Below are 15,961 nucleotides of genomic sequence, written 5' to 3' on the forward strand. Positions count from 1 at the left end.
ATTGGTTTAATAAGTGTGACATCAATCCATCATTACATATAAACATATATTATTAGCACTTAAACCTATTTTTGATATTTGGACTGGCTCCTCGTTCCATTTATTTGTGGTGTGCATCTTCATGTTTTCCACAAATGGAAAAACCTATGGTACACTCGGAGCCTTGCCATTGTTTGCCGAAAAGCGACTGCTAAGTTTTTATCAATTGGTGTTTCGTACCCAGCGTTTCTAGCCTGTGCTCTTCTGAATAATAATCACGCATCAACCCATTCAGCAATGGCGGGATCTCAACAATAGCGTCTTGAATGTTAATCCCAAGCTCGTCCAAAGTGGTTGGCTTGTTAGCGCAGTATAAGGTCTCAACGTATCCCCAGAGAAGAAGCCAATTGATGAACTCTCACACTGAGATGAAGCAGTCGTGAAATTTCTACTTCACAGCTCCTAGTCTTGTGTCGCTTGTATGGCATACACTGTTGGCACCACAAGTTGTGGAATATTCTCACTTCAATTATGGCCATTTTGCTTGTTGGCATAGCCGCTGAGCCAAAAAAGGGCCTCGTACGTTGAAATGAGTTTTTGGACAAAGCCCTGATCTCCGTGTAATTGTAATTGAGCCGAAATTCAATAATATTTTGCATTAATTTTCACAAGTTCGACAAGCGTGATATGATGCATGAAGAAATAGTAAACTCTACGGAATATTTTTAGAGCTAAATGTTATTTGGCAGCTGATGTGGTATGCGCTTATGGGTTCGGCAGTGCTTTCTTTATATTTTCATTACGAAAACATCTTATGATTCCAGAGTTAAGAATAAATTTGTAAAACTCATTTTGCTACTTTTTTCTCCTGGAAAAGTTAAAAAAATGCTTCCATTTGTTAAGATCTTTCTCTCACCACTTCAATCTCAAGCATTAATATTTTAATTTCAACCAAACGAAAATTCTGCCGTACTGGAGCAGAACGGAAAGTCAAGTGTGATTCTATTTTACAACAATTTTCACAATTTTTTTCGTTTTCATAAAGAATTTTCCATGCGAACAAATACTTTTCGTACCGTGTTATTGGATATTGGAAAATTTTATTTGCTCTTGAAAAAAAGAATTAAAACTCGGGAACATTTCTGAAACTGTGGTACTTTCTACAATAATATTTCATTTGTTATATGTTATGCTTTGTTATGTTATGTTATGTTATGTTATGTTATGTTATGTTATGTTATGTTATGTGATGTTATGTTATGTTATGTTATGTTATGTTATGTTATGTTATGTTATGTTATGTTATGTTATGTTATGTTATGTTGTGTTATGTTATGTTATGTTATGTTATGTTATGTTATGTTATGTTATGTTATGTTATGTTATGTTATGTTATGTTATGTTATGTTATGTTATGTTATGTTATGTTATGTTATGTTATGTTATGTTATGTTATGTTATGTTATGTTATGTTATGTTATGTTATGTTATGTTATGTTATGTTATGTTATGTTATGTTATGTTATGTTATGTTATGTTATGTTATGTTATGTTATGTTATGTTATGTTATGTTATGTTATGTTATGTTATGTTATGTTATGTTCTGTTATGTTATGTTATGTTACTTTTTGTTATGTATAAAAATTATCGTAGAAACGCTACTCATGCGAATTAATGCAATCACATACACACATACACGCATATGCCTATTCAAAAATAACCAGCGCGGGAAAGCCTTCAGAAGGACTTTAACACTCGTTTGCCTGTAACCGGAAGGAAGTTGGTATAATTAAAGTTATTTTTTTTATAAAATACTATCATGTATTTGCATTTTGTATCACCCTTTCACACAATCGCTTAAGCGCGCTATTATGATACATAGTTTATTTCACTAAAACCCTGCACTGCAGTCATAAATTTAATCCATTTTTCGGTTTGCGCGAATTTCAATTATTTGCTGAACATTGCCAACAGCAGAAAATTGCTGAACAGTAAAATAAATATTTTTATGTTATTATAATTGAGGAGAAAAACTTTAGTGCCAACAAGGAAAATATACGAGCAGCGAAAAAAAAACTTAAACAAAACTCTACCTAATTATAAACTTTCATAAAAATGTACGGAAGAAGAGTTGGAAAAATTAGTTAAATTGGTTGTGGTGAAAATGAAAATGCAAATAAAAAAGACTACGCTGGGCTAGTGAAGAGATGGCAGGAAAGAAATATATTAAATCATTTGCTCTACGATGCGTACTGCATATAAAATATTCCCTGCCATTTTATTGTTGTTGCCTTCAATGCCTTAAGTATTAGTGTTGAACTTTGCTTCCGCCCTTTCTCTTCAAAATTTAAGACATAACTTTGGCCAAAAGTTGGTCATTAATTTTCTCATCACGCGGGAAGTGTTTAAATTCCGCACGGAAAGAATTTCTTGTCTTTTAAATTCATCAACGACTAGACTCAATTTTTAACCTCTTAAGAGTGCAAATGCTGATCAGCCAGATCATAAAAAATAAATTTCGTGTGAGTTGCGACCTCAGTTTTTAGTGGTTGTAATTATGCCTTAAACTTTTTGCATTAGGAGGACAAGCATTTATGCTTTTGCCACTTCTCCTTCAGTGCTCGGCGCAAGCGAATTAATTGCTTTCTATAGTAACTAGTTCGATTCAGTTTTACTATCACGCCGAGTTGGTCCCACCGAATTCAAACATAGCTTTCGATTTGGCCGTTGAAGTGCAAACATTTTCAGGCTGTTCCAATGATTTTCTGAGCTTCAGATTTTTCTCGTGTATGAATTTTTCTTTGCCATTTCCAATGTGATGTACCATTACCGTACCCTTACTGTTTTTATCTTTGAGCCAACTGTTCCTTAGCAAGGAATAATTATTCAGCAGCTTTCAAGCGTTGTCCTACCCTCAGAACCATTTTCATGGCCTTCAAGCATTTCAAAGTGAATGGTAGGGTCACTCGGAATGATTTTTTTCAATTTTATTCGCATTTGCTATGAATTCTCATCAAGTACCGCCACAAATTCTGAATCAATTCTGGTAATGCAGTGTAATCGAAAATTTTTCTAAATAGTTAGTCTCTAATCTCATAGACTTTCTGCTCAAAGCCACATATCTTTTTTTTTTTTTTGCTTCACCTAATTGTGACAACGTCGAGATATCTATGTTGATGTCGCTCATAACATTTTGCGCTACAGCAAGAATATGCTCCTTCTTTCGTCAACAGAAGCAATTTTTTTTTTAAACTGCTTCACCAACCTTTGAATTGTCGGCTCATTTGGGCGATTATTTCTACCAAGAAAGGCACGAACGGGGAACAAATTTTTTTTGCTTTTTAATAATTTTGGACTAGCGTTTAAATGAAAGTGGATATGCAGGAAACAAAAACATAATTTTTTTTAAATAATTTTAAAATCGAATATCTCGAAAGCGGTTAGTTTTTGAACAGTATGTAATCAATCTGAAATCCCTTGCAAATTCACGCTGTTCTTCAAAATTAGTAGGTGAATGTAAGTCAAAACTGAACAGTGCTGCAAAACACAACAAAGTTTGTCTTATTTGAGTGGCTGGACATTGTGCTATTACAGGGAAAGAGTTGGCTAGTAAACCAGCTAATGAAGGCTCTGCAAGCATACCACTTCGCTCTGAACCCTTTCTAGGTATCAATTCTGCAATGATTCAACTGTGGATTAAACACTTCATGAGGTCTACCCATAGAGGGCGTTAGTTTGAGTTGGGCTCCTCCATAGTAGCCAAGTGCCTTTTGAAAGAATCAAACAGGAAATTAGCGACTTTTCTTTTAAAACTTAGTGGGAAGGATCTAGGAGTACTGCTGGGTGTAACCACAGAGCACAACGCCTGGGGTCAGCATATGACTACCATGGGAACCATTGGCGACACAATGGGTCCATCCTTATCCTGCAAAGCATTTTCTCCGTAGCTGTTCAGCGTTTTCTAGAATCAGACTTAGGCTGAGGCGTTGCGATATACTGACTATGGATAAAGTTCTTCCCCTTTTCGAACACTTAAGGTTCATCAAAAAATCCAAAAAAAAATTGGCGGAAGAGTGTCTTCAAACTAATTTTTCCGCCTTACCATCCATATAATATCTATCCTCCCTATCTATTCTTTCTACTGTAATCTATCTCGGTGTAGTACAATGGTCTTCTTGTTGAGTGCTTGGACTTGTGCAACCCCACACAAATCTAATCTAACTAATCTAAATATAATCTAACCAAATTAATCGAGAATTACCTAATAATATCCTTAAGTAACTAGGAAGGTTTTTGGCAACCCTATATAGCCTGATTGATTGCCAGTCCACTCGACTTTGTCAAATACTGTAAAATTCTTTATTTTTTTATTGCCTATTGTATTAACAGTTAACTATAAAATACAATAAGTTTAAAGCTATGGCTACTATGGCCTTTTTATTTATTTATTAAAGAGTAATAAGTTTGTATAACTATTCCGCTTAAAAAAATAATGCACTGGCTGCTATGCTCTTCGGCTCTGTGCAGTAAAATGAACCTCAGCCTTTTATACAAAATTTGTCGTATAATTAACTCTGTCATCAGGAGAGGTTGGAGATATGTCGTTTGTGTAAAATATACCGTTCCTTAGTATTTGGGGAGGATTCCTTGTAAAATATTTGTCGTCATACAAAATTAATGGCTATTCTCTGTGATTTGTTTACAACTACTGATACTGAGTTTTAACAGCGCGAATTTGTTTCTCTGTGTACATGTCCGACCGCTACTTCTTTCTCACCCTGATGCTGAGTGGTTTCAGTGCCTTGTAAATGCATGCCTGTGAGCATTTCAATTCATATTTATTGTTAAAGGCAGTCTTCAGTTTCTTTACTTCATTTTTAGTCATAGCTATAGGTTTTATTCCTTTCTATTTGCAATGACTGTCATATGAAAATTTTGTTTTCTAAAGCTATAGAAAATTATCAGGAGCAGGAAATGTGTCTTTTCTGTGTGCTAACATTTTTGTGAACGGCACTGTATGTTTATTTGTGTAGTTAGCCTTTTACTCGCACAGGCAAAAGTGTCTACATATTTAATTTTTTTGTTATATACTTAATTTATTTGTAAAATGAGCATAATAAAATAATTGAGACCAAAGCAATAAGAAAATTTGAGCTTAAAGAACATAAAAGTACAAAAACATGCAGCTCCAGCCACAACAATTGAGCTGGAACAAATGAGTTGATATGAACTTTAAATTTTTAATCACCTGCTTTCATATGTTTTTCCCCTTTGCTCTTCTCTCTTTTCATATGCATGCTGCGCCGTGATTGTGTCACTACAAAAACAAAAAACAATGCCGTTGATGAACTCGATATGGCTGCAACAATCGGCAAAAACAAACAAACAAAAAAAATTAATGCGACGCCAACAACAATGCTATGTCTGTTAAAAATAATAAACAACACGCACACACGCACGTGCTCACCCATTCTCCCTTAAATTGAATTGTGAAAATAAAAATGAACTGACGAAAACAAAACCGTTAATCGACTTGACTTGTCGGGTGGCGGTATGCCGTAACTGAAATTGCGACAACGATAACAACAACATCACCACCAATAATCTCAATGCCAAACTGAATGAACACTGCCGCTGCTGCCGTCTACGCGTTAATCACGCATTGGATGCGCTAATGGGTTTGTTGCTGTGGCCAACGTATGCCACATGCGAACTGCGAGCTGCGCCGTGCAATATGAATTCAACAACCAACGATTACAATAACAACAACAAAAAATTCCATTTACAACTCTATGTGCAATGAATACGCGCCGACAATGAACATCGTAATTAACAACAAACACTTGCTTGCAACGCGCTTGTTTTCAACCAACAACAATGCCAACATTACTACCGTCACAAATTCATACACGCCTGCCAATTAACACTATACGCGCCTACGCTTACACGTTCACTCTCATGTTAACTCAATCATTATGCCACATGCCACATGCCACACGCACGCACACACCACACTTGTTGCACTCACTACTCACTTCTTTTGTGCTGCTGTCATGCGATGTTGACTCATTCGACGACCACGACGACGACGACGGCAATGCCGCTTTGCTGCGCCTGATATTGGCACGCACATCAATCGCGGTGGCTACTCGCATACCGCGCGCGCGTGCAACAAAACTGTCACAACTCAAATCGTCAACCAACTGCATGCAAACATTTTCATTTCAATGCTGCCACGCTGCTCACTGCTTGTCGCTTTGACGCTCTAAACACAGACCGCTTCCGCGCCGACGACATGTTGCAGGACTCACGCGAGGATTGCTATCTCTCCACTTTGCATATTCTACGCACCGACGAACACGATTCGCGTCCCTATTATTTGGTGGTGGAGAATGAGCGCGGCACCGATCGTCATGCCATACATTTGAATGTGGAGGGTACGTTTGCAGGTGCAGAGTGATTTTCATTTTTTCCCCAAAAATACAAGTAGTACTCATAATATTGCGTATTTGTTGTAGTACTAATGTAAATATGGAATAACGGCATTACTTTTTAGTGTTTATTTACTTCTGGTAATATTTAATTTTTATGTTTGTTGCATATATACAAAGTGACGCAAAATTAATCACTGGACTAGATTAGATTAATTCTAGAAATATTATTTTATAAAAGCGGTTTCCACAAATACAAATTGGCGCAAAATTAATCACCCCATCGGAAAATTTAAGATTTTTGGACATGTGATCGCACATCAATCATATTTGACACTTGTGACCTACAGAGCTGCAGTACAAAAACAAACAAGCGAGGGAGTAGGAAAGGTCCAAATAAAGATTTCAATAACTCAAAATAATTTTTTTTATTTGGTAATCAAAAACAAAATTGGATGATTAATTTGCGCCACCTTGTATATACTAACCTGGTAAATTTTTAATATTTTTTTGCATGCTGTAGTCATTGGATAAAAAATCATAACAAAAGTTTATTCCTCAAAAATTGTATTATCGCTTTCAAAGAACCCATCAACCTTGATCAAAAAGTCCCCGGAATATATTCAGAAAATTCAAAATAAAAAAATTGTTCCTCAAAAGTGGTAATGTCGCCGTCAAATAACTCCCCATCAACTGCAACGCACTTATGCCAGTGGTCCCTTTTTTGCCACCGTTTGACCCAGCTTCCGAAACATTTCTGGAGCTCTATTTTCGGTATACCCATCAGAGCCGTCTTCCTACTACGAAGATCAGACAGAAGAAAATCGGAGCCATATCAGAGGAATTTGATAGTTGTTGGATGGTATTTGTTCCGTTTTTGGTAAAAAATAACGGATAACGATGGCACTGTGCGACGGTAGGTTATCTTAGTGCAAAATCCAAGAGTATTTTTCCCACAAATCCTTGCCATGAACATTACTTTTTTTTTTGTATGAAAACGAAGTGGTGTTTTTTGGTCTGAGTTCATTCGAAGCTCTCCCCTCACTTGCCTGATATCTGGATTGCTCACTCAGTCGTACTCACGTTTCGTCTCTAATGATCCTGCCAAGACCGAACTAGTTCTGTGCAATAGAAGATATACTCGTGAGCTACCGAGTTTTCAGTTACCGTCTGTAGATGGAGTAAGACTAACTCTATCGAACGAAGCCAAGTATATTGGCATAATTCCAGACTCGTAGCTTTCTTGGAAAAGGAACACCAAGGAATGGATGAAGAAAGCTTACAATGTCCTCTTTATCTGTAAGAAGACATTTGGCATAGGGTCTGAAAACATATCATCAGACCCATTTTGGCTTACGAAGCTTTCGTTTGATCAGAGGCGGTGCAGACTCAATCCTACCTAAAGAATATCATAAAAGTCGAATGAAAAGCTTGCATAGAAATAACAGGAGCGCTTCGATCGATGCCTCAGGTGGTGCTGGAAGTGATCCTACATATTCCACGCATTGATATATTTGTTAAAGGGTTAAAGCAGCGTGCATTCTAAAAATAAAAAGGCATGGTCATGCATCAGTTCTACTATCTGTGGAATACATGCAAGATGCATCGAAAACAGGCTATCTGGTAAAAGAAAGACTGTAAATACGAATACCCGAAAAAAAGGAATTGCAGATCAGGGTATCAAATGAAATGATATGGTCACCATAATTATACTGATGGCTCAAAGATGGGCAATGGGGCTGGATCGGGAGGGTACTCAGGAAAATTAAACATAAATTTCCGGTTTTGCGTCTTCCAAGCTGAGATCTACGCTATAGACAGAGCAGCAAAAATGATAAGACTAATCGACTTACCTCCGGAAAAACCTTAAAATTTTTTTGATAGTCAAGCAGCGACCAAGGCACTAGCCTCAGCGGGCATCAATTCAAGATGTGTTAAAGAATGCAGGAGGTTACTCTCGCTTATCCTGCACCACACACCACATTGTGTGTGGAAAATGAAAGAGCTGATGAGTGTGCAAGGAAAGGCTCTAAGCTGTGCCTTCAGCGAGTGGTAGAGGACTAAAGCATTCCTCAAGCATTCCAAAGCATTCCTGCGGTTACCTTAAGCTTATTCGCGGAAACCAATAAGAAGGTGGTATCTGACTACTAACTGCAGGGTCTCCAAAGCGCTCTGGCCGAAACTGAAACTTAGAAGGACAAAATGTCTGCTTGGATTCAATAGATGAACTACCAGAGTCCCGGTGTCATAACGGGTACAACACCTGCTCTGTGAATGTCTTACACTTCAAGAAAGCCGTGGCAAAAATCTTAGGGATTATTCTTTGAAGACCTAGAAAATTTGCAAAATGCCTCACTGGAGGGATTAATTAAAAATAAATAAAAAAAATAAATAAATAACTGGCGCGTACACTTCTGTTAGGTGCTTGGCTGAGCTCCTCCTCCTATTTGTGGTATGCGTCTTGATGTTGTTCCGCAAATGGAGGGGCTTACAGTTTCAAGCCGACTCCGAACGGCAGATATTTTTATGAGGAGCTTTTTCATGGCAGAAATACACTCGGAGGTTTGCCATTGCCTGCCGAAGGGCAACTGCTATTAGAAAAAACTGTTTCTTAATTTTTTTGATCTTTCACCGAGATTCGAACCTACGTTCTCTCTGTGAATTCCGAATGGTATCACGCACCAACCCATTCGGCTACGGCGGATTAATTACCTTCTTAAAAATATCTTAGTGGTTTAAACCATTTAGTTTAAACAATCAAATGCAGGTGTCACAATGGTTTGAGAGCCACCGAGCGTCTTGTCTTAGACAAGCAATCTGGCTAGCCTAACCTTAGGATACCTTTGATAAATTTTGGGTCAGATTCTTTGGCGATATCAACGCACTATATTTTATGCATGAAATTCGATCCTTTGGGACCAACTTTGCAGCAAGACGCTCAAACTCAAATTATTAACTACAATGTCTTGAACGGACCCATAAGCAATTCTCAAGTCTTCTTCCAGCTCTCTGATGGTTAATTTTCGGGTATTGATAAATAGTTTGCACTTTATTGATGTTTTCATCAATTTCCGTTGTTGACGAACTGCCACTACGTCATCCTTCGTCATCCACCATGGGCTCACAATCTCTTCTGAAGCGTTCATACCACTCGACAATATCGATTTTCTTGAGAGCATCATTACCGAAACAGTTTCCCGAGGTCAAACCATTGAATTTGCATTGCATTTCTAACGCAAAATTTAATAGAAACTCGTTTTTGTAAATTCAAATCCATTTTTAAAACTGTTACAAATCGAGAACTTTAGCAGAGGTAGGTTTGCTCAAGACGGTGCAACTGTTACAAATGTCAAGCAATGACTATAAAATTTCGGTAGGAATGTTGAATCACAGATGTGACAACCCAACCTAACTTAAAAAAATATAGAACTCAACTTGACTTAGAGCATTACTTGGCGGTAGTTCCTTTTATCATAACTCTGAAGGTATACACATTCTCATTGTCACCATAGCTCGGAATAGCGGAGTTCTAGCTCTTCAAGCACCTTGCTTCTGTCGTACTGAAGCCAAAGTGCTTTTTATATAGCACACGATAAAATAAAATTCCATCTTCCTTGCGCTTTTCTTGAGCTCTGCTTGAAAACCATTACTAGTTTCCCGTAGTTAGGACACCGAAGTATTGGCTGATCTAGAGAAAACCCCCGCTCCAACTCCACATTTCATCTTGGTTCCATCGGTGAAAATAGAGGTACCAACATATGTCTGTGCAGAAAGCCCAAGTATAACACACAAAACCCGGTTTGCGGATGGAGAGATCTGTACGGAGTAGATTGAAGGGAAGAGAAATCTGACTCAAAATGATACCATGTTCTACAAGATTTTGCCGTCTAAGGGGCAACCTTCTTCAACATAAGAGCGCTCTGAACAGCAATGGATGAAGCTTGAAGATCGACGAAAAGTCAGTGATGCCAATACATGCAGTCCTCTGCACTCTCTAATTTAATGCCCTTTCGAAGCGCTAGCCACCAATCTTGGCAGCCATATGGCAAAATTGCCAAACATATACTTACAGGAGTGGAAAGCTATACTGGCCTTCTTAACTCTATTTTCGATGTGCAGCTTCCAATGGAGCTTGGGGTCACGTTTTACACCAAGATACTTCTGACGAGAGCATAAGAAGCGCACTATTAAATTAAAAAAAATGTTATTTTCTTTAACAAACACTTATGCAATTATATAATACATGCTTGTTTAGATATATTTTTATACTACCTTATGTTACTTAATTAATAAGTAGTCGTATAACGTATACGTAACCTATGGAGTATTATTAAACAAATAAAAATTAGTCCTCGCACGCATAGTTTAGTGTCACCTGCACACAAATTGTTGTACAACTACAATTAATTTTACACTTAATTTTCCTATGCGTTCACTCAAACGCTTATCGCAAATTTGTTTACATCTTATCAGCAACATCTAGTAATTGACATTTTACAACAGTAATTTAATTTAACTTAATCTAATTTGCATAAATTAATTTTTGCGATTTGACGTCGACTCAGCTGCTACCTTATCTTTTTTGCTCACTTTTATGCATAAAATTATGCATGCCCACCGCTCACTATTTATGCATATGAACGACATTAAGTTGTAATTTGCTTGTCTCTATTTGCGATAAGAGTCATCATGCACACGCCACCCCACCCAACGCCAACCACACTGACTGGTTTATGCATGCATTCGCGTGCTTTCATTTTTGATTGTGTTTATGCATGTTATGTTATGAATTTCGTAGGAAAATTACACAAATTTTGTTGTGTATATATAAACTTTTTTCGTTCACGTTTTGAAGTTCGCCCGCACATTTCATTTATCTGCATCAAGATAATTAGTTGAGAAATATAGGCGTTGTTGAAGTTAAGAGCCACAAAAAAAAATATGAGTTAATGCTAATAATAGCAATAATAATACAGAACGTCATGCACAAATGGCTTTACTGATATTTAAAGGGCGCGAGGGCGTATGAGTAATTTCATATTTCTCCAGGAGAAAAAACAGTGGCCTTAGCGTATGAGTAATATTATCTTACAACTAAGAGCAAAAACTAGACCATCCAAGGCCGAAGCCATGCAATGAGCGGCTCAAAATTAAAAACTTTAGCTACTATTGAAATGCTCAAGCAATGCGCTGCCTGCGAGCGGCATTTCCGAGCGGTTAAGCGATGCTGCTCAGGTATAGAACCTGTTTTAATGTTTGTTAGTCGCTGAGCAACAAGAAATAAACAATAGGCGAACGTTAGTATATAGTAGATCTATTAATTCCATATATACAAAGTCGATTGCTAATGTGGCAAGGAAAGTTGCCTAATTTTAACAACTATCCGCTCCGAAATGATGTTAAGTAATAAGCCGCACGCCACTCAGCAACTTATCGCTCAACAGTTCACGGCTCTAATCAGTAATCGACTTAATTTGTATGTGATTAACATTCTATTAATCTGGATACGAAACATAAAATAAGTGCACAAGTTGTTTCTAATAGCGATCACACCTCGCAGGCAAGTGTCGTTAGAAGAGTCGATAAAACTGCAGGTCCTTCCACTTAAGGAGCTACGAAATTTCAAATAAAATTATACACAATAATTTTAAAATTCATTCAAGATTCAAGATTTGCTATAGAATTTTTTAAAGCCATTTTTAGAGGTTTTCATACTTTATTTAATACAAACCTTGGCCACTAAAATGAAGGACTTAAATTTTTTTCGTAGACAAAAATGAAATTAATTGTTTTAAAATAGGAAAAAACTATATTAATTTATTAGAATATATTAAGATTTTGTCTGTAAGCCTTCATTTTCTATGACTGCCATAATTCGTGTTGGCATGCTTTTGGGTTGGTTGGAATATCCGTGCATGAAACACCCAAATGAAGGAAAAGTTTGCTCTAATAGTGGTCACCCTTTGGCAGGCGATGGTAATCTTCGAGTTTATTTCAGCCATGAAAAAACTCGTCATAAAAAAACCATTTTGCCGTTCTCTTTGGATGGAAAATGCCTAATGCACCTCATTACAAAAGTCTATACCTATGTGCCTACGTCCCGGTCCCACTTTTTTCCACGGAGAATTCTTTCCGCGAAACCACTGATCATCACCCAGGTTTCCTCGCTGATTATCATCGAGGCTCAGCCGCGTAGACGTAGGGATATCAAACGCATGTATGGCCGGAGAGATGGTATTCACTACGGCGAAGGGGTTCATGAACAAAGCCGCGTACCAAAGAAAACTCCAGCGCATCACGAAAGTGAACAACCAACGATCACGTTTCCTCGCTGCTTGTCGATTGCATTTTCAGTGGTTACGTGACCGACTGCACTCCAGCGATCGACGTTCGTGTTCCCAACGTATGCATTGGAAGAATATGTGTTCAGCGTCATCTTCGGCGGTTCGCTTTTGAACTGGTATTTCTAGAAATATCCGTGCCTCGAAAGCATTTGGGTTGAAAAAATAGTAAGTCTGTAAGTCTTTTATAAACCTAGCCATCCATGTGCCGCGTGTTTCGTTAATCCAGCGGTCTTGCCATTGCCTTAGCGTTTCATCCCTTATTTCGCGTGCCGCAGGTTTGCTAACTCTTTCTTCCATTCCCTCACTCTTTAGTGTCCTTAACTGTTTCCTTTCAAAAGCTAGTAAGTCCATCGGTATTAAACCGCTTATTACTTGAACAGGAGTCGGCTTAAAACTCTAGGTCCCTCCATTTATGAAACAACATAAAGACGCACACCATAAATGGGAGGGGGATTTCGGCCAAATACCCAAAAAGCGCCAATTATATGTGTGTGATCACCGGAACTGAACATTTCCAAGCTTTTTTTTCTTTGAATTTCTGTTGGGCTTTTATTTGGTTAATTTTTGGTGAAAGGCCTTAAACTGAAAAAATAATGACAACTTCTGAGCAAAAATACATAGAACTCATAAAATAATGATTTTTTCTGATCAACCAAATAATAACTCATTATTTTCGAGCATAAAAAGCACTCGAAAATTAGTTTTATTTTTGATCAAAAAAATATAAATCGACGTGTTATATTTTCTGAGCAATATTAATATAAATTTTGATGAAACTCATAATGGGTACTGTCTCTGGTAAAAAGCAGATAGTTTTGTATGGTCCTATCAGGTAGCTCCAAAATTGTTCTTAAAAGGTTTTCTTTTGCCTAATTAGAAACAGAATTTCATTATTTTTTCCATTTGCACCCTTTTTATAGCATTTTCCGGACTCGGTTACTGGAACTGAATATTTGCAAGCTTTTTAATTTTTTATTAATTTTTATTTTATTTATTTTCTAGATGATAATCAAACAGTTTATGCTTAGTTTTCTTTAATTTTTATTTTTTTTTCTTAGTAATAATGAGCTAGTATAAGCTATTGTAATTTTTTTTATTTTAGTTTTTAGTTTTTTAAGTTCTTTAAAACGCATTTTTTAAATCCAAAAATGTAACTTTTTAGCAGAAAAAATACCACAAGCTGACAAAGGATTCTATTAAGTGGCCAGCAGCTGTTTGCTTGTACATATCAATGTAGTTTAGTAAAAACAAATGCTAATATATATCACACGACAACCCATTAATCACACACATCACACTGCTCACTTGTCTAGTAAAATTAACCCGCCTACTGCCGTTTGGAAGTATTTTTAATCTAAATATTTTTATATTTCTTTTTTTCACGTTCCTCGCCTTCGCATTTTTCATGACGTATTCTACGTAATTGGCTGCGTGGAAATTATTTGTTTTCCATTGCTGAAAAAAATAAACAAATGAATGTGTGTGCCATCAATAATGGCTATATATAACTGCAACAAACAACAACAACAACAACCTACGATTTAATAAATGCATTTTAACCGCCGTGTTGTTGGACGATGCCTCTGGTGCACGTGCCCGCCACAATTTCGCCGATAATAAATGTCAAAAATAAAACCTGCATCCCCAACACACAACTGCCACATGCACACACTCACGCATACCCACATACGCTGGTATGCCTACCACATCTGCCGCATCCATCATCACTATCATTGGCATCGCGAACGCGTGCGTTGCATCCTTATCGACACAGAACCCCTGGAGATGAGCTATTTGCTTGGCATCGCCGGTGGCTGCTTGGCCGCGATACTGATTTTAATCTGTCTTTGCATTTATGCGGTGCGCAGCAAAAAGTGTTGCTTCAAGGGTAAGTTTGTGTGCAGGCAAGTGCTGTCCAATAGTTACGTATTTTTAACGAGAAAATTTTTTATCAAAATAAATGTATATGTATGTGTAAAATTTTTATATAAATATTTGCATACATACGTATGTAAAACCAAATCTGGTGCATGTAAGGGTATACGAGTCTGTATCAAATAATGCATTAAATTACATACATCCACTTGAATACATATTTCTTACTATATTCGCTGCTATCTGTGTGTGTGTACATACATACTTACATGTGTATGTGTTGTCTTTACTCCTCGCATTTAATTAACATTTTTCGCTACTTTCACTCTTCACATGCCATTGTAAACAGTCGCTAGCAAATATTTTTCGAACTATCGACGAATATCTTTACTGCTGCTCTCTCGCCTCCATTCTCTGCTCATTTCGTGTAGTGCCCTCTCTGAAGTATTTCAAGTATTTTTAATTAAAATACTTTCTTCGCACACATACTTGCATGCATACATTCATTCGCATTAACATAATTAATCATATGCATAAGTAACTGTAGTTGTTGGTCATTTTTTGGCGCATTTACGTTCTGTGCTGTCTTCACTCAACTCTGCTTTCATCCAAATTGTCAAAGTATTAAATGATGAAGGTGTGGAAAATAATGTATTCGGTACAAACTTTTGGAAGCTTCATATGGCTAAAATGTTTGAATGATTTTTGGCGCATATTCTTTAAAATTGCGCTACAAAACTTTTTGTAAAACTTCTGACTAAAATTCTTGAACTTTTAATGAGAATTTGTTTAAATCTATGGCTAGTTGCACAGTCCTGTTGGAACCAAATGTCGTCGACGCTTCGCTGATTAACTTTTGAAATCAAACATTCACTCAGCATGGCACGATAGTGCTAAGCATACGAGGGGTGCCTTTTATATGTCGGGATTAGAGAACAAAAACAAATTTTAATCATCGAAAATCAATTTATTGTTTTTCAAAATATTCTCCATGAAGATCTATACACTTTTGCATGCGTTTGAACCAATTGTCGAAGCACTTTTGCCACTCTGAATGAGGTACCTCCAAAACATGCATTCAGTATGCCGCAACCGCTTCTTCGGGTGTCGAAAAAGGTTGACCTCTCAGTTTGTTTTTTACGTACGGGAATAAAAAGAAGTCATTCGGTGCCAAGTCGGGACTATGCGGCGGATGACCCATTAATTCGATGTTTTGGGTGCTCAAAAATGCAGTTGTTTGAGCCGATGTGTGAGAGCTCGCATTGTCCTGATGAAGAGTGATCCGATCGACACGAGCCTTTTTTTGAGCGATTGACAAATTGTATGGGATC

At 37.1% G+C, this 15,961-nt stretch overlaps 1 protein-coding gene across 1 annotated transcript in view; it reads left to right on the forward strand.

Annotated features, from left to right (window-relative positions):
• LOC128863597 (irregular chiasm C-roughest protein) overlaps positions 1-15,961 on the forward strand; it is a 206,492-nt gene that overhangs the window by 94,165 nt on the left and 96,366 nt on the right. The window contains exons 11-12 of the mRNA XM_054102868.1: positions 6,256-6,417; positions 14,530-14,643. Coding sequence (XP_053958843.1) covers positions 6,256-6,417; positions 14,530-14,643 — 276 coding nt within the window. The remainder of the gene's footprint in view (positions 1-6,255; positions 6,418-14,529; positions 14,644-15,961) is intronic.

The sequence above is a fragment of the Anastrepha ludens genome, chromosome 2, assembly GCF_028408465.1.
Source record: "Anastrepha ludens isolate Willacy chromosome 2, idAnaLude1.1, whole genome shotgun sequence".
In the NCBI taxonomy this organism is placed as follows: domain Eukaryota; kingdom Metazoa; phylum Arthropoda; class Insecta; order Diptera; family Tephritidae; genus Anastrepha; species Anastrepha ludens.